Source organism: Salmo salar, unplaced genomic scaffold, assembly GCF_965601325.2.
Source record: "Salmo salar unplaced genomic scaffold, fSalSal1 ptg000152l, whole genome shotgun sequence".
Taxonomy (NCBI): domain Eukaryota; kingdom Metazoa; phylum Chordata; class Actinopteri; order Salmoniformes; family Salmonidae; genus Salmo; species Salmo salar.
The window spans coordinates 2212501-2231934 of record NW_027675323.1 but is presented as its reverse complement, the minus strand read 5'-3'; the positions used below and the strand labels follow the sequence as shown (position 1 = coordinate 2231934).

At 41.0% G+C, this 19434-nt stretch overlaps 1 protein-coding gene across 2 annotated transcripts; it reads left to right on the top strand.

The window, feature by feature from the left end:
• Positions 1-952: 952 nt before the first annotated feature.
• Positions 953-15321, top strand: LOC145867033 (NLR family CARD domain-containing protein 3-like). Of its 2 annotated transcripts, none has more exons than XM_082971079.1 (4): positions 953-1405; positions 1535-1763; positions 2146-3916; positions 15117-15321. In XM_082971079.1, exons 2-4 carry the CDS (start codon positions 1550-1552, stop codon positions 15304-15306), a joined length of 2175 nt encoding a protein of 724 aa, XP_082827205.1. In that variant the 5' UTR covers positions 953-1405; positions 1535-1549; the 3' UTR covers positions 15307-15321. The 2 variants fall into 2 exon arrangements, with proteins under 2 accessions (XP_082827205.1, XP_082827204.1); XM_082971078.1 differs by lacking the exon at positions 15117-15321 and adding an exon at positions 10819-12099 and having other exon boundaries at positions 954-1405.
• Positions 15322-19434: the final 4113 nt, after the last annotated feature.

The following is a 19434-nucleotide window of genomic DNA, read 5'->3' as shown; positions in this document are numbered from 1 at the left end:
AGCTGTCACTGTGTTAACCACAATCAACATGTTGGATCTCTGTTTAGGGGTCAGTTCTCTAAAATGAGTCTCTCTGGGGAGAGAGAGGAGGGGGGCCCTGCCTCTAAAATGAGTCTCTCTGGCGAGAGGAAGGAGGGGGGCCCTGCCTCTAAAATGAGTCTCTCTGGGGAGAGAGAGGAGGGGGGCCCTGCCTCTAAAATGAGTCTCTCTGGCGAGAGAGAGAAGGGGGGCCCTGCCTCCAAAATGCATCTCTCTGGCGGACATAACACCAAAGCTAAGAGGTAAGATGACAATTTTATGAATAATTAACTAAGTTTATTTCCTAAATAAATACCTATCTTAAGGTGAATGCAGTTACTGTAAATCTCTCTGGATAAGAGCATCTGCTAAATCAGGGGTTCTCAATCCGGGGTCTGCGGAGGTACTGCAGGGGTTCTGCAGGAAGCGCGGGGAGTGGTGGTGTATCCAGGGAGAAAACTAAACTAATATTCTGAAATGTCATTGTGGTCTTATGTTCCCATCTATTGGAATTATTTAGCAACTGCAGTAGTGCTGAAAAAATGTGTTATTCCTTACTAAAGTAGTAATTACTGAGAATTACTAGTTAATTTTATCACTTACAATCATAAAATAACAACTTATACCATAACAAACAATTAAACTGACATAAACCAAAATCACTATATATGTAGTTATTTAGTTAATGACCAAATTGAGTCGGTCGGTCACATTTGAGAGAAAGGCAGATATATAACATTTTGCAAAAAAACATTGTCTCTCTGAAATGAAACCATCAAGTGATAGATTTTAAACAAATACATGTCTGTCATTGAACAACCCCATGCCATGATTAGATAGTGAAAAAACAAACCAATGTCTTTCATAATGTCTTTAAACAATAAAAGCTAATTTATGAACATTTATGAAAATGAGTAGACGAGATATGTAATGTTTGTCTCTGTTGTGTTGAAGCCCAATCAAGCAGGAGAGACCAGCCTCCCCTGTACCCAGCTGTGTGTCCATGAAGAGTGACCGGTCTATGGGTCATCCTATAGAGTTTAGAGAGGGAGACTTTTCTACTGAACAAAGGTAAGAACTCATGGGTCATGGTCAGTGAGTTAAACAACTCTGTCTCTAGTCATTTCTCCTCTCCCATTTTCACATTTCTTTTGGTTGTTTTCATAATCCACAGGCTAATCCTTTTATCCATTTATATATTCCTACAACAATATTAAACAAACACATTGTTCCCTCCACGTATGGTGTGTGTGTGTGTGTGTGTGTGTGTGTGTGTACTGTAATCTCATGTTTTGTCCACAGAAACCAACAGGAGAGATCAGAGTCAGAGATTCTCAGTGGTCAGTCTTCCCAGAGTCATCAAACAGACCTGGACTCCATATTCAGTGTATGTGGTCCTGTTGTGAACATTTGTTTTTGTTTTCCTCAAGTAAAGTTGATCTGTCAATTATTCATTATTGTGTTAATGAGAAAGCATTTCTTCTCTTGCATAACTTATTTACATAATTTATTTTAGTTGCTTGAAGAGAAAATGATGACATTTGTGAAGAACGAGCTGAAGATGTTCAAGAGGATTCTTAGTCCTGAACTCCCAGAAGGCTTTGAGAGTCAGAAGCAGGATAAGGAAGTGGTGGATGCTGAAGATGAGAGGCAGGAGAGCAGTGCCAGAGAGGGGGCTCTGAAGATCACACTGCACGTCCTGAGGAAAATGAACCAGAAGGAGCTTGCTGACACACTGGAGAAATGTAAGATCTGTCTGCCTCATGTTGAATGCTGTTTTATAACATTTAAAAGCTGTAGCTAAAGTACTGCTAAAGTAGCTGTGTAACTCCATGATATTGTAGCAGCCTCAACACAACACCTAGTGACCTCATCAAGTAGCATAAGGGATGTGTTGTGGTGATTAATTTAGAGAGAGAGAGAGGGAGACAACATTAATAATACCATCAATAACACAAATAATAATATAATCAGTCACACCAGTCTGTAATGTATTATGAAAATATTTACACAATTATACAGTCAGATAAGAGAATAAATGATTATAATTTAAAACTTTATAACAGTCCTTCAATGCTGTAGTTATTAAAACAGACGTAATATTAATATCCTCTGTGTTATTTCTAGATTCAGATGAGCTTGCTGTGATTTATCAACGTGAAATCAAATCTAATCTAAAGAAGAAGTTTCAATGTGTATTTGAGGGAATCGCTAAACAAGGAAACCCAACACTTCTCAATAAGATCTACACAGAGCTCTACATCACAGAGGGTGGAACAGGAGAGGTCAATAATGAACATGAGCTGAGACAGATTGAGACAACAACCAGGAAACAAGCAAGACCAGAGACTGCAGTCAAATGTAACAACATCTTCAAACCCTTAACTGGACAAGACAAACTTATCAGAACTGTGCTGACAAAGGGAGTCGCTGGCATTGGAAAAACAGTCTCTGTGCAGAAGTTCATTCTGGACTGGACTGAAGGAAAAGCAAATCAGGATATCCAATTTGTATTTTCATTCCCTTTTCGGGAGCTGAATTTGATGAAAGGGGACAAACACACTTTCATTGAACTTCTTAATCACTTCTCAATGGAAACCAAACAATCAAGAATCTCCATCTACAACAAGTACAAAGTTCTGTTCATCTTTGATGGTCTGGATGAGTGTCGACTGCCCCTAGACTTCCAGAAGAACAAGATCTGTTGGGACGTCACAAAGTCAACCTCAGTGGATGTTCTGCTGACAAATCTCATCAAGGGAAATCTGCTTCCCTCTGCTCTCCTCTGGATAACTACCCGACCTGCAGCAGCCAATAAGATCCCTTCAGAGTGTGTTGACCAGGTGACAGAGGTACGAGGGTTCAATGACCCACAGAAGGAGGAGTACTTTAGGAAGAGATTCAGGGATGAGAACCTGGCCAGCAGAATCATCTCACACATTAAGACATCAAGGAGCCTCCACATCATGTGCCACATTCCAGTCTTCTGTTGGATTTCTGCAACAGTCCTTGAACACATGCTGAAACATAAGACAGAAGAGATGCCCAAGACTCTGACTGAGATGTACACACACCTTGTGGTGTTTCATACCAAACAGAAGAATGAAAAGTATCTTGGGAAAGAAGAGACAGGTCCACACTGGAATAAAGAGAGCATTCTGTCACTGGGAAAACTGGCTTTTCAACAGCTTGTGAATGGCAATCTGATTTTCTATGAAGAAGACCTGAAAGAGGCTGGCATTGATGTCAATGAAGCCTCAGTGTACTCAGGATTGTGCACACAGCTCTTCAAAGAGGAATGTGGGCTGTACCAGGAGAAGGTGTACTGCTTTGTTCATCTGAGCATTCAGGAGTTTCTGGCTGCTGTATATGTGTTCCTCTCATTCATCAACAACAATGAGAATCTAATTGACAAAAAGCAAACAAACGACAAGCCTGAAGTTACTTTCTACAAGAGTGCTGTGGATAAAGCCTTACAAAGTGAGACGGGAAACCTGGACCTTTTCCTCCGCTTCCTTCTGGGCCTCTCACTGGAGTCCAATCAGAAGCACTTACGAGGTCTACTGACAAAGACAAGAAGCAGCTCACAGAGCCATGAAGAAACAGTCAAGTACATCAAGGAGAAGATCCGGGAGAATCCCTCTCCAGAGAGGAGCATCAATCTGTTCCACTGTCTGAATGAACTGAATGACCATTCTCTAGTGGAGGAGATCCAAAGCTACCTGAGCTCAGGAAGTCTCTCAAAACCCTACCTGTCACCTGCACAGTGGTCAGCTCTGGTCTTTGTGTTGCTGACTTCAGAAAAGGAGCTGGATGTGTTTGACCTGAAGAAATACTCCAGATCAGAGGAAGGTCTTCTGAGGCTGCTGCCAGTGGTCAAAGCCTCCAGGGCTGTTCTGTGAGTAAATAAAATGACATATAAGAACTAATCATCAGGAAGCAATATTAACCTCTCTGGGGTATGTGGGACACACTCGCCAACAGCCAGTGAAATAGCAGGGCGCCAAATTCAAAACAACAAAAATCTCATAATTCAAATTTCTCAAACATATAACTATTATATCCCATTTTAAAGATACACTTCTCGTTAACCTGTTAGGGCTAGGGGGCAGTATTGACACGGCTGGATAAAAAACATACCCGATTTAATCTGGTTACCACTCCTACCCAGTAACTAGAATATGCATATACTTATTACATATGGATAGAAAACACCCTAAATTTTCTAAAACTGTTTGAATGGTGTCTGTGAGTATAACAGAACTCAAATGGCAGGTCAAAACCTGAGAGATTCCTTTACAGGAAGTGGCCTGTCTGACCATTTCTTGAACTTCTTTTCCATCTCTATCATTTACTAAGGATCTCTGCTCTAACGTGACACTTCCCACGTCGTCCATAGGCGCTCAGAGCCCGGGAAAAAACAGAATGTCGTCATTCCAGCCCCAGGCTGAAACACATTATCGCCTTTCTCAAGTGGCCGATCAAGGGACACTGGGCTTATGCTCGTGACCCCGACCGCCCCCGCCTTTGGGATTTTTTCCTCTGTTTGCCGAAAAGGAGATTCCCTGTCGGAATATTATCGCTTTTCTACGAGAAAAATGTCGTCAAAATTGATTTTAAACAGCGGTTGACATGCTTCGAAGTACGGTAATGGAATATTTAGAATTTTATTGTCACGAATTGCGCCATGCGCGCGACACTTCTTTACTATTTCGGATAGTGTCTGGAACGCACGAACAAAACGCCGCTATTCGGATATAACGATGGATTATTTTGGACCAAACCAACATTTGTTATTGAAGTAGCAGTCCTGGGTGTGCATTCTGACGAAGACAACAAAAGGTAATGAAACTTTTATAATAGTAAATATGATTATGGTGAGTGCTAAACTTGCCGGGTGTCTAAATAGCGAGCCCGTGATGCCTGGGCTATGTACTTGGAATATTGCAAAATGTGCTTTCACCAAAAAGCTATTTTAAAATCGGACATATCGAGTGCATAGAGGAGGTCTGTATCTATAATTCTTAAAATAATTGTTATGCTTTTTGTGAACGTTTATCGTGAGTAATTTAGTAAAATGTTAGCGAATTCCCCGGAAGTTTGCGGGGGGTATGCTAGTTCTGAACGTCACATGCTAATGTAAAAAGCTGGTTTTTGATATAAATATGAACTTGATTGAACAAAACATGCATGTATTGTATAACATAATGTCCTAGGGTTGTCATCTGATGAAGATCATCAAAGGTGAGTGCTGCATTTAGCTGTCTTCTGGGTTTTGGTGACATTATATGCTGGCTTGAAAAATGGGTGTCTGATTATTTCTGGCTTGGTACTCTGCTGACATAATCTAATGTTTTGCTTTCGTTGTAAAGCCTTTTTGAAATCGGACAGTGTGGTTAGATTAACGAGAGTCGTGTCTTTAAATGGCTGTAAAATAGTCATATGTTTGAGAAATTGAAGTAATAGGATTTTTAAGGTTTTGAAAATCGCGCCACAGGCAAGCGTCCCACCTAGCCCATAGAGGTTAATCCAACCACACTGTCCAATTTCAAAAAGGCTTTACGGCGAAAGCATAACATTATATTATGTTAGGACAGCATCTAGACAAGAAAACCAGATAGCCATTTTTCAAGCAAGGAGAGGTGTCACAAAAACCAGAAATATAGCTAAAATTAACCACTAACCTTTGATGATCTTCATCAGATGGCACTCATAGGACTTCATGTTACACAATACATGTATGTTTTGCTCGATAAAGTTCATATTTATATCCAAAAAAACCATTTACATTGGCGTGTAATGTTCAGAAATGTTTTGCCTCCCAAAACTTCCGGTGAATGAGCACATCAATTTACAGAAATAGTCATCATAAACGTTGGTAAAATATACAACTGTTATTTAAAGAATTATAGATACACTTCTCCGTAACTTCTTTAGGGTAGGGGGCAGTATTTTCACGGCCGGATGAAAAACGCACCCAAATTAAACGGCCTACTACTCGGGCCCAGTAACTTGAATATGCATATTATTAGTAGATTTGGATAGAAAACACTCTGAAGTTTCTAAAACTGTTTGAATGATGTCTGTGAGTATAACAGAACTCATATGGCAGGCAAAAACCTGAGAAAAATCTAACCAGGAAGTGGGAAATCTGGTGCTTGTAGTCCTTTCAAGTCATTGCCTATCGAACACACAGTGACTTAGGGTTCATTTTGCACGTCCTAAGGCTCCCACTAGATGTCAACAGTCGTTAGAAAGTTATTTGAGGCGTCTATGATGAACAGAGAGCGAACAGAGGAAGTTGGAAGTTGTTGACTCAGGAAAGCACATGAGTTCATTGGCGCGCATTCACATGAGAGTTAGCTGTGTTCCAAAACGTTTTTCAAGACATTGGAATCGTCCAGTTGGAATATTATTGAAGTTCTAAGTTAAAAAGGCCCTAAAGATTGATGCCGTACAACGTTTTACATGTTTGAACGAACGTAAATATAACTTTTTTTGACTTTGTCGTGACATTTTGGCCGCGCTTCCTACACTTGGAGTAGCTTACTGAACGCGCTAACAACAAGGAGGTATTTGGACATAAATTATGGACTTTATCGAACAAAACAACATTTATTGTGGACCTGGGATTCCTGGAAGTGCCTTCTGATGAAGATCATCAAAGGTAAGTGAATATTTCTAATGCTATTTATGATTTTAGATGACTCCAAAATGGCGGGTATCTGTCTTTTTCTGTACTCAGATTATTGCAAAGTGTGCTTTCCACGTGAAGCTTTTTTTAAATCTGTCACAGCGTTTGCATAAAGGAGATGTTCATCTATAATTCCTTGAATAACAGTTTAATATTTATCAACGTTTATGATGAGTATTTTTGTAAATTGTTGTGCTGATTCACCGGCAGTTTTGGAGGCAAAATATTTTCAGAACATCACGCGCCAATGTAAAATGCTGTTTTTGGATATAAATATCAACTTGATCGAACAAAAAAATGCATGTATTGTGTAACATGATGTCCTAGGAGTGTCATGTGATGAAGATCGTAAAAGGTTAGTGCATAATTTTAGCTGAATTTCTGGTATTTGTGACGCCTGTCCTTGCTAGGAAAATGGCTGTGTGGTTTTTCTTGTGTTGGAACTGCCCTAACATAATCTAACTTTATGCTTTCACCGTAAAGCCTTTTTGAAATCGGACAATGTGGTTACATTAAGGAGACGTGTATCTTTAAAATGGTGTAAATAGTCGTATGTTTGAGAACTTTGAATTCTGACATTTTTTGGTTTCGAATTTGGCGCTCTGATTTTTCACTGGCTGTGAAATAGTGTGAACCATGGGAAGGACGTCAGCGCCCAAGTGTCACGGGTATCGTCGGTGAAGGAGGACCAAAATGCAGCAGGACTGTGTTTGTTCATTTTGAACATTTATTAAATCAAAACGAACGCAAAAACAACAAACAAGTGAACGAACGATCCACTGACAGTCTGGCAAGGCACAAGGCTAAACACAGAACAATCTCCCACCAACACACAGACAAACACACCCAACTAATATAGGACTTCCAATCAAAGGCAACACCACACAGCTGCCTTCAAATGGAAGTCCACCCCAATTAACTCCACATAGAAACACACTTACTAGAATACACAGAAATACATAAACATAGACCATAAACCAAAAACCCGGAAATACTAAATCAAACTCCCTTTTACCAAAACACCACCCCGGACCACATAAAACAAATACCCACTGCCACGTCCTGACCAAACTACAATAACAATTAACCCTTATACTGGCCAGGATGTGACAGTACCCCCCCCCCTTAAAGGTGCTAACCCCGGAAGCACCTTAAAAAAACAACAACCCCAAACAACAAAACCATAATTCCCCCACCAAAAAAAAGTCCCCCCTTCTAAAGGGAGGGAAGGGAGGGTGGCTGCCGTCAACGACGGCACTGTGCTACACCCCCCCTCTCCAACCCACCTATATCTGGAGGTGGCTCCGGTTCTGGCCGTTCCAGGCAGTCGGGCCACTCTGGCGGCTCGGGGCGGTCTGGGCAGTCCGGCGGCTCGGGGCGGTCTGGCCACTCCGGCGGTTCGGGGCGGTCTGGCCACTCCGGCGACAGTTGACTGGCGGGCAGCTCTGACGACTGTTGACTGGCGGGCAGCTCTGACGACTGTTGACTGGCGGGCAGCTCTGACGACTGTTGACTGGCGGGCAGCTCTGACGACTGTTGACTGGCGGGCAGCTCTGACGACTGTTGACTGGCGGGCAGCTCTGACGACTGTTGACTGGCGGGCAGCTCTAGTGACTGTTGACTGGCGGGCAGCTCTAGTGACTGTTGACTGGCGGGCAGCTCTAGTGACTGTTGACTGGCGGGCAGCTCTAGTGACTGTTGACTGGCGAGGCTGGGTTTACACACTTGAAGCCTGGTGCGTGGTGCTGGTGCTGGGCGTACCAGATTGGGAACACGCACCTCCAGGCTAGTGCGGGGAGCGGGAACAGGACGAGTCGGACTGGGTTGACGCACTTCCGGGTCCGCACGAGAGACAGGAGCTGGAAACCCAGGGCTATGGAGGCGCACAGTCGGTCTTGATCTTACCTCCTGCACAACCCGTCTTGGCTGGATGGAACTAGTAGCCCTGTACGAGCGGGGTGCTTGTACAGGGCAGACTGGGCTGTGCAGGGGCCTGATGGTAGCCGTGCGTAGAGCGGGAGTTGGGTAGCCTGGTCCTCGGAGACGTACCGGCGACCAGATGCGCTGCGCAGGCATCCTCCTACCAGGCTGGATGCCCGCTCTAGCACGGCACCTGCGAGGGGCTGGAATAACGCGCACCGGACTGTGCGTGCGTATGGGTGAGATAGTGCGCTCTCCACCTCATACGCTCCTCCATATAACTACGGGTAGCTGGCTTCCGGCTCTTCCTATGCCTAGCCAAACTACCCGTGTGCCCCCCCAAAAAAATGTCTTGGGGGTGCCTCTCGTGCTTCAACGCCAGTCGTGTTCCTCGGAAACGTTCCCGGGCCATACCAGCCTTTCACCTTTCCTCTCTCTCTCTTACCACCTGTCCCCATGGAAGGCGATCTTTTCCGGCTTGGAACTCCTCCCAAGTGTAGGAGCCTTCTCCCTTCAAGATCTCCCAAGTCCATCTCTCACCATAGTCCAACTCAAAATCCCACTGCTCCTTCCTCTGCTGCTTGGTCCTGGTTTGGTGGGAAATTCTGTCACGGGTATCGTCGGTGAAGGAGGACCAAAATGCAGCAGGACTCTGTTTGTTCATTTTGAACATCTATTAAATCAAAACGAACGCAAAAACAACAAACAAGAGACCGAACGATCCACAGACAGTCTGGCAAGGCACAAGGCTAAACACAGAACAATCTCCCACAAACACACAGACAAACACACCCAACTAATATAGGACTTCCAATCAAAGGCAACACCACACAGCTGCCTTCAAATGGAAGTCCACCCCAATTAACTCCACATAGAAACACACTTACTAGAATACACAGAAATACATAAACATAGACCATAAACCAAAAACCCGGAAATACTAAATCAAACACCCTTTTACCAAAACACCACCCCGGACCACATAAAACAAATACCCTCTGCCACGTCCTGACCAAACTACGATAACAATTAACCCTTATACTGGCCAGGACGTGACACCAAGAGAGGTCAACCGCTGTGCCAGATTTAAAAAAAGCTTTACGGAGAAAGCAAACTTTGCAATAATCTGAGTACAGCGCTCAGATATCAAAACAAGCCATACAGATACCCGCCATTTTGGAGTCAACAGAAATGACAAAAATTACATTATAAATATTCACTTACCTTTGATGATCTTCATTGGAATGCACTCCCAGGAATCCCATTTCCACAATAAATGTTTGTTTTGTTCGATAAAGTTCATCTTTATATCCAAATACCTCCATTTTGTTCGCGTTCAGTCGAGTAATCCAAATGCACTGTGCTCGCGCTGTAAGTTCAGACAAAGTCAAAAAAGTTATATTACAGTTCGTAGAAACATGTCAAACGATTTATAGAATCAATATTTAGGATGTTTTTATCATAAATCTTCCATAATATTCCAACCGGACGATTCCTTTGTCTTCAGAAATGAAAAGGAACACAGCTAACTATCACGGGGGCGCGAGCCACTGAGCTCATGTCATTTTCTCAGTCATCTGTTTCCAAGCACTCTTATTCTCTCCCCATTCACAGTAGAAGCATGAAACAACGTTCTAAAGACTGTTGACATCTAGTGGAAGCTTTAGGAAGTTCAAAATGACCCCACAGACACTGTATATTGGATAGGGAATCACTTGAAAAACTAAAAACCTCAGATTTCCACACTTCCTGGTTGGATTTTTTCTCAGGTTTTTGCCTACCATATGAGTTCAGTTATACTCACAGACATCATTCAAACAGTTTCAGAACCTTCAGAGTGTTTTCTATCCAAATCTACTAATAACATGCATATCCTACCTTCTGGGCCTGAGTAGCAGGCAGTTTACTACAGGCACGCTGTTCATCCGGATGTGAAAATACTGCCCCCTACCCCAGTGAGGTTAAGTTTAGAGAAAAATATGTATTATAATATTATATTGAATAACATATTGAATAAATGCATTGATTTTCACATTAGTATATCAATATGAACATACAATTCTAGGAGACAGAAGATGAATCTATATGTTGTTTGAGAGAATAAACCAAATGCATCTGCCATTGTCCTTCTACACTACTCGTTAAATTAACAGTGTGTTTGTGAAGTCATGATGATCTCTTTGCAGGGTGTCAGGCTGTGGAGTCACAGAGGAAGGCTGTGCTTCTCTGGTCTCAGCTCTGACATCAAACCCCTCACACCTGAGAGAGCTGGACCTGAGTAACAATGACCTGAAGGATTCAGGAGTGAAGCTGCTCTCTGCTGGACTGGAGAATCCCCACTGTAAACTGGAGACTCTGAGGTCAGTATTCCTGTAGTTGGTCAACAAGTGATAACTGTTCACCAGATCCACATGTGTTTACCAGACACACATAGTCCACACCATATGTATTTGGACAGTAAAGCTTACAGTTTTAAATGTGGTGCTATGCTCCATCATTTTGGATTTGAGATAGAATGTTTTGTGTTAGGTGACAGTACAGAATGTCACCTTTTATTTGAGGGTATTTTCATACATAGCTGTGTTACTGTTAAGAAAGGAAAGCACTTTATGTATTTAGTTCTCCCATTTGAAAAAGTTGTACATATTCGGATAAATTCACTTATATTGTATTAAAGTAGTCATAAGTTCAGTATTTAGTCCCATATTCCATGCCTGCAGTGATTACATCAAGCTTGTGATTCTACTAACTTGTTGAATGCATTTGCAGATTGTCTTGGTTGTGTTTTGGATTGTGTTTTTTCCTAATAGAAACTCAATGGTAAATAATGTCCTGTCATTTTGGAGTCACTTCACTTGTATTGTCAGTAAGAATAGAAGATGTTTCAGAACACTTCTACATTCATGTGGATGCTACCATGATTATGAATAATCATGAATAAATCGTTAATGATGATGAATGAAAAATTTACTGAGGCACAAAGATTAGACCCCCTCTGTTATTGGTATTATTCTGTATACTTCTGGCCCTTCTTTGGACACTGTGTTAACTAACTAACCAGACGAGCTTCAATGCCATACAACTCTCCTTCCGTGGCCTCCAACTGCTCTTAAATACAAGTAAAACTAAATGCATGCTCTTCAACCGATCGCTGCCTGCACCTACCCGCCTGTCCAGCATCACTACTCTGGACGGTTCTGACTTAGAATATGTGGACAACTACAAATACCTAGGTGTCTGGTTAGACTGTAAACTCTCCTTCCAGACTCACTATAAGCATCTCCAATCCAAAGTTAAATCTAGAATTGGCTTCCTATTTCGCAACATAGCATCCTTCACTCATGCTGCCAAACATACCCTTATAAAACTGACCATCCTACCGATACTCGACTTCGGCGATGTCATTTACAAAATAGCCTCCAATACCCTACTCAATAAATTGGATGCAGTCTATCACAGTGCCATCCGTTTTGTCACCAAAGCCCCATATACAGTGGGGGAAAAAAGTATTTGATCTCCTGCTGATTTTGTACGTTTGTCCACTGACAAAGAAAGGATCAGTCTATAATTTTAATGGTTTATTTGAACAGTGAGAGACAGAATAACAACAAAAACATCCAGAAAAACTCATGTCAGAAATGTTATAAATTGATTTGCATTTTAATGAGGGAAATAAAAAAATAAAATAAAAATTTTCCCCACTGTATTACCCACCACTGCGACCTGTACGCTCTCATTGTCTGGCCCTCGCTTCATACTCGTCGCCAAACCCACTGGCTCCAGGTCATCTACAAGACTCTGCTAGGTAAAGTCCCCCCTTATCTCCGCTCACTGGTCACCATAGCAGCACCCACCTGTAGCACGCGCTCCAGCAGGTATATCTCTCTGGTCACCCCCAAAGACAATTCCTCCTTCGGCCGCCTCTCCTTCCAGTTCTCTGCTGCCAATGACTGGAACGAACTACAAAAATCTCTAAAACTGGAAACACTTATCTCCCTCACTAGCTTTAAGCACCAGCTGTCAGAGCAGCTCACAGATTACTGCACCTGTACATAGCCCATCTATAATTTAGCCCAACTACCTCTTGCCCTACTGTATTTATTTATTAAGCTCCTTTGCACCCCATTATTTCTACTTTGCACTTTCTTCCACTGCATATCTACCATTCCAGTGTTTTACTTGCTATATTGTATTTACTTTGCCACCATGGCCTTTTTTTGCCTTTACCTCCCTTATGTCACTTCATTTGCTCACATTGTATATAGACTTATTTTTCTACTGTATTATTGACTGTATGTTTGTGTAATACCCTTGTTTGAACCAAGTATTGAGTTTATTTGTTATAATTAATTGGTATTATATTTAAAAGATGATTGAATTGCTCCTAAACTGTAATGTTGTTAATGCATTATGCTTTTTGAAGAAATATTTATTTAATGTATAAGTGAATAGTTTGTTTTACTTTGAAGTTTACGTTTTGACCAATAAGGTCGCTTGTTAAGTTGTGGCCAATGGGAGTTGACCTGGTTAACGGGAGGGAAAAAGACGTTGATGAAAGGATGGACGTTTTACCTCAGGACGGTTGGTGAAGAAAAATTATAAAAGAAGACGACAGAACTACAACAAAACCCATAGCTACTAAGACATGAAGGGAAATACATGTTTTATTTAATAAAAGAGTTGTTATAATTTAGCTAAAACTTAGTAAAGACTGAAGCTACCGTCTCGTTGTGGAGGTATTAGCCAGCTAGAGGTTAGCCTAGCATCGTGTGACACCGGGAGATAATTGCTTGGGAAGCTTAACGAGTTCGTGTTGCCATGGGGATATCGGTTACTAAGGAGTACTGTCTGCATGGGTAGCTGTGCTGCCTTGGACTTGGTGAGGAAACCTGCATGGAACTGCCATACTTCGCTGAGGGAATATCTACCAAGTAGTGAGTAAGCACAATGTGAGGTGCTTATAAATAAATACATTGGTAATGGTGAGAGGTTAGCATGTTTTGTTGTAGCCTCTGTTATTGGTAATGGTGAGAGGTTAGCATGTTTTGTTGTATCCTCTGTTATTGGTAATGGTGAGAGGTTAGCATGCTTTGTTGTAGCCTCTGTTATTGGTAATGGTGAGAGATTAGCATGTTTTGTTGTAGCCTCTGATATTGGTAATGGTGAGAGGTTAGCATGTTTTGTTGTAGCCTCTGTTATTGGTAATGGTGAGAGGTTAGCATGTTTTGTTGTAGCTTCTGTAACTTTCTCTCTCATTATTATTCATGATTCATTTATGATTTTTCTTAATCATGGCATCATCAGGATGCTTTTAGTAGTGTTTAGAAACATGTTATCTACTCACTTATAAATAAAATGACTCCAGTCACCATCTGTAATGAACACGATGGGAGACAGAGAGATGGTTTCAAGCGCAGGGCTCAGCAGGTGTTTATTGTAAAGGACCACAGGAGGAGGCAGGTAGCTGGGTCCAGGGGCAGGCAGAAGGTCATACACAGGGTGTCCAAAAAGGCAACAAACAGTACAGGCAGGGAAACGGCAAAAGGCATCATTAGTGAGGCAGGCAAAAACTATCATTCATGGGAGGAGTAAATTACGGGAAATGCAGCACTCCGAATAGCCTTGTGTCACAAAACAAACAACACTTAACAATGATGGGGGTGCAAAGAACTGAACTAAATAGAGTTTGATAATGACATACAGGTGTGTGAACAGGTGATCAGATTTCAGGTGACTGGGATCTGGAGAGTGAGCTGCGTTCAGGGGGATCTACGTGTTTGAGAGTGTGAGCTGGAAGCAGACGTTACACCATCCACCATTTTAATATTGGACAAAACACAACCCAAAACACAACGATAACAAACTGCAAAATCAATCAACGAGTTTGAGTCACAAGCTTGATGTAGTCGCTGCGTTCAAGGAATATCGGATCAAATACTCAACTTGTGACTACTTTAAGCCACTATGAGTGAATTGGTCAGAAAACACATGACTTCTTTAAATAGTGGGACTAGATACATAAAGTGCTTTCATTTTTCTAAATGGTGAAACAGATATGTATTAAAATAACCTCAAATAAAAGGTGACATTATATACTGTCACCTCATATGAAACATTTGATCTGAAATCCAAAATGTTGGAGTACAGAGCCACATTTAAAATGTTTGCTTCACTGTCAAAATAGATATGGTGTGGACTGTATACTCAATACAATCTAAATCTGATACTTCACTGTCTGTCTTCTGACTGATACTGCTTTTTAAACTGGTCTGGTCAGTCTACTCAAATATTTGTACTATATATGTTTCTATCTGCAGGCAATACTTTGATCATTTGTCATTTTTAATGATGATACATTAATTTACGAATAGATATGTAAGGTTTCAGGACACTGATATCTGAAAAATGTTGAAAAATTATACTGCCACTATTTTCACCACCAAAGCATAGCAGTGTGATTTTAATTTGATTTGACTCTTTGCAGGCTGTCAGGCTGTGGAGTCACAGAGGAAGGCTGTGCTTCTCTGGTCTCAGCTCTGGAGTCAAACCCCTCACACCTGAGAGAGCTGGACCTGAGTAACAATGACCTGAAGGATTCAGGAGTGGAGCTGCTCTCTGCTGGACTGGAGGATCAACACTGCAGACTGAAGACTCTGAGGTCAGTATTCCTGTAGTTGGTCAACAAGTGATAACTGTTCACCAGATCCACATGTGTTTACCAGACACACATAGTCCACACCATATGTGTTTGGACAGTGAAGCTTACAGTTTTAAATGTGGTGCTATGCTCCAGCATTTTGGATTTGAGATGTTTCATATTAGGTGACCTTACATAATGTCACCTTTTATTTGAGGGTATTTTCATGCATATCTGTTTTACCGTTTAGAAATTAAAGCACTTTCTGTACGTAGTTCTCCCATTTGAAGAAGTCTTAATTATTTGGACAAATTCACTTATATTGTATTAAAGTAGTCATAAGTTTAGTAGTTGTACAATATTCCATGCCTGCAGTGATTACATCAAGCTTGTGATTCTACAAACTTGTTGAATTCATTTTTCAGTTTGTTTTGGTTGTGTTTTGGATGATGTTTTTCCTAATAGAAACTGAATGGTGAATAATGTCCTGTCATTTTGGAGTCACTTCACTTGTATTGTCAGTAAGAATAGAAGATGTTTCTGAACACTTCTACATTCATGTGGATGCTACCGTGATTATGAATAATCATGAATGAATCGTTAATGATGATGAATGAGAAAGTTACAGAGGCACAAAGATCAGACCCCCTCTGTTATTGGTGTTATTCTGTATACTTCTGGCCCTTCTTTGGACACTGTGTTAACTAACCTCCAGACGAGCTTCAATGCCATACAACTCTCCTTCCGTGGCCTCCAACTGCTCTTAACTACAAGTAAAACTAAATGCATGCTCTTCAACCGATCGCTGCCTGCACCTGCCCGCCCGTCCAGCATCACTACTCTGGATGCTTCTGACTTAGAATATGTGGACACCTACAAATACCTAGGTGTCTGGTTAGACTGTAAACTCTCCTTCCAGACTCACTATAAGCATCTCCAATCCAAAGTTAAATCTAGAATTGGCTTCCTATTTCGCAACATAGCATCCTTCACTCATGCTGCCAAACATACCCTTAGAAAACTGACCATCCTACCGATACTCGACTTCGGCGATGTCATTTACAAAATAGCCTCCAATACCCTACTCAATAAATTGGATGCAGTCTATCACAGTGCCATCCGTTTTGTCACCAAATCCCCATATACTGTACTACCCACCACTGCGACCTGTACGCTCTCGTTGTCTGGCCCTCGCTTCATACTCGTCGCCAAACCCACTGGCTCCAGGTCATCTACAAGACCCTGCTAGGTAAAGTCCCCCCTTATCTCCGCTCACTGGTCATCATAGCAGCACCCACCTGTAGCACGCGCTCCAGCAGGTATATCTCCCTGGTCACCCCCAAAGCCAATTCCTCCTTCGGCCGCCTCTTCTTCCAGTTCTCTGCTGCCAATGACTGGAACGAACTACAAAAATCTCTAAAACTGGAAACACTTATCTCCCTCACTAGCTTTAAGCACCAGCTGTCAGAGCAGCTCACAGATTACTGCACCTGTACATAGCCCATCTATAATTTAGCCCAACTACCTCTTCCCCTACTGTATTTATTTATTTAGCTCCTTTGCATCCCATTATTTCTATTTCTACTTTGCACTTTCTTCCACTGCATATCTACCATTCCAGTGTTTTTCATGCTCTATTTTATTTATTTTGCCACCATGGCCTTTTTTTTGCCTTTACCTCCCTTATTTCACTTCATTTGCTCACATTGTATATAGACTTATTTTTCTACTGTATTATTGACTGTATGTTTGTGTAATACCCTTGTTTGAACCAAGTATTGAGTTTATTTGTTATAATTAATTGGTATTATATTTAAAAGATGATTGAATTGCTCCTAAACTGTAATGTTGTTAATGCATTATGCTTTTTGAAGAAATATTTATTTAATGTATAAGTGAATAGTTTGTTTTACTTTGAAGTTTACGTTTTGACCAATAAGGTCGCTTGTTATGTTGTGGCCAATGGGAGTTGACCTGGTTAACGGGAGGGAAAAAGACGTTGATGAAAGGATGGACGTTTTACCTCAGGACGGTTGGTGAAGAAAAATTATAAAAGAAGACGACAGAACTACAACAAAACCCATAGCTACTAAGACATGAAGGGAAATACATGTTTTATTTAATAAAAGCGTTGTTATAATTTAGCTAAAACTTAGTAAAGACTGAAGCTACCGTCTCGTTGTGGAGGTATTAGCCAGCTAGAGGTTAGCCTAGCATCGTGTGACACCGGGAGATAATTGCTTGGGAAGCTTAACGAGTTCGTGTTGCCATGGGGATATCGGTTACTAAGGAGTACTGTCTGCATGTGTAGCTGTGTTGCCATGGGGATATCGGTTACTAAGGAGTACTGTCTGCATGGGTAGCTGTGCTGCCTTGGACTTGGTGAGGAAACCTGCATGGAACTGCCATACTTCGCTGAGGGAATATCTACCAAGTAGTGAGTAACCACAATGTGAGGTGCTTAATTTGGACACGGGTTGTGCACGACTCATTGGGGTTTATTATTATTATTTTTTTTCTTTTGATGTTGTGTCTGAACATGTATTTGTGTTTGAAAATGTTTTAATACACATATGTAACATTATGTATGTTGCCTTGGTGGAGTCATTAATTGTTTTAATTTAATGCATGGGATGGTTTATCCTGATTCAATAACAGAAACCTATAATCATTTCATCTGAAGTTAATACCCTATTGTCATAACCCTAGATAGTTTACAATAGGAATTCTTATTGGAGATGTCCTTCTCACCTAACATCCCATGCTGCTGAGATACTCTACATATGTTAATGTTGTGAGAGTCATATTCAAGCCTGGTGAGAGGGTTACATTTGTTTAACTCCATGTGTAACTCTGTGTTGTATGTTGTCGAACTGCTTTGCTTTATCTTGGCCAGGTCGTAATTGTAAATGAGAACTTGTTCTCAACTTGCCTACCTGGTTAAATAAAGGTGAAATAAATAAATAAATTGGTAATGATGAGAGGTTAGCATGTTTTGTTGTAGCCTCTGTTATTGGTAATGGTGAGAGGTTAGCATGTTTTGTTGTAGCCTCTGTTATTGGTAATGGTGAGAGGTTAGCATGTTTTGTTGTAGCCTCTGTTATTGGTAATGGTGAGAGGTTAGCATGTTTTGTTGTATCCTCTGTTATTGGTAATGGTGAGAGGTTAGCATGTTTTGTTGTAGCCTCTGTTATTGGTAATGGTGAGAGATTAGCATGTTTTGTTGTAGTCTCTGTTATTGGTAATGGTGAGAGGTTAGCATGTTTTGTTGTAGCCTCTGTTATTGGTAATGGTGAGAGGTTAGCATGTTTTGTTGTAGCCTCTGTTATTGGTAATGGTGAGAGGTTAGCATGTTTTGTTGTAGCCTCTGTTATTGGTAATGGTGAGAGATTAGCATGTTTTGTTGTACTCTCTGTTATTGGTAATGGTGAGAGGTTAGCATGTTTTGTTGTAGCCTCTGTTATTGGTAATGGTGAGAGGTTAGCATGTTTTGTTGTATCCTCTGTAACTCTCTCACTCATTATTATTCATGATCTTTCTCAATCATGGTAGTCACAGGCTTGATGTAGTCATTGCAGTCAAAGAATATGGGACCAAACACTAAACTTTTGACTAATTTAACACACTTTAAGTGAATTGGTCCGAAAACGTATGACTTCTTTAAATAGGGGGACTAGATACATAAAGTGCTTTCATTTTTCTAAACGGTGAAACCGAAATGTATTAAAATATCCTCAAATAAAAGGTGACATTATATACTGTCACCTCATATGAAACATTTGATCTGAAATCCAAAATGTTGGAGTTTAGAGCCACATTTAAAATGTTATCTTCACTGTCAAAATAGATATATGGTGTGGACTGTATACTCAATACAATCTAAATCTGATACCTCACTGTCTGTCTTTTGACATATACTGCTTTTAAACTGGTCTGGTCAGTCTACTCAAATATTTGTACTATACATGTTTCTATCTGCAGGCAATACTTTGATAATTTGTAATTTATATTATGATACATTAATTTATGAATAGATATGGAAGGTTTCAGGACACTGATATATCTGAATATGTTGAAGAAATATACTGCCACTATTTTCACCACCAGAGAATATCAGTGTGATTTTAATATGATTTGACTCTTTGCAGGCTGTCAGGCTGTCTAG

Coding starts and splice junctions, on each gene's coding strand:
- LOC145867033 (XM_082971079.1), top strand. CDS start 1,550: ATGATGACATTTGTGAAGAACGAGCTGAAGATGTTCAAGAGGATTCTT. Junction 1,764..2,145: donor TGCTGACACACTGGAGAAAT/GTAAGATCTGTC, acceptor TGTTATTTCTAG/ATTCAGATGAGCTTGCTGTG. Junction 3,917..15,116: donor AAAGCCTCCAGGGCTGTTCT/GTGAGTAAATAA, acceptor GACTCTTTGCAG/GCTGTCAGGCTGTGGAGTCA.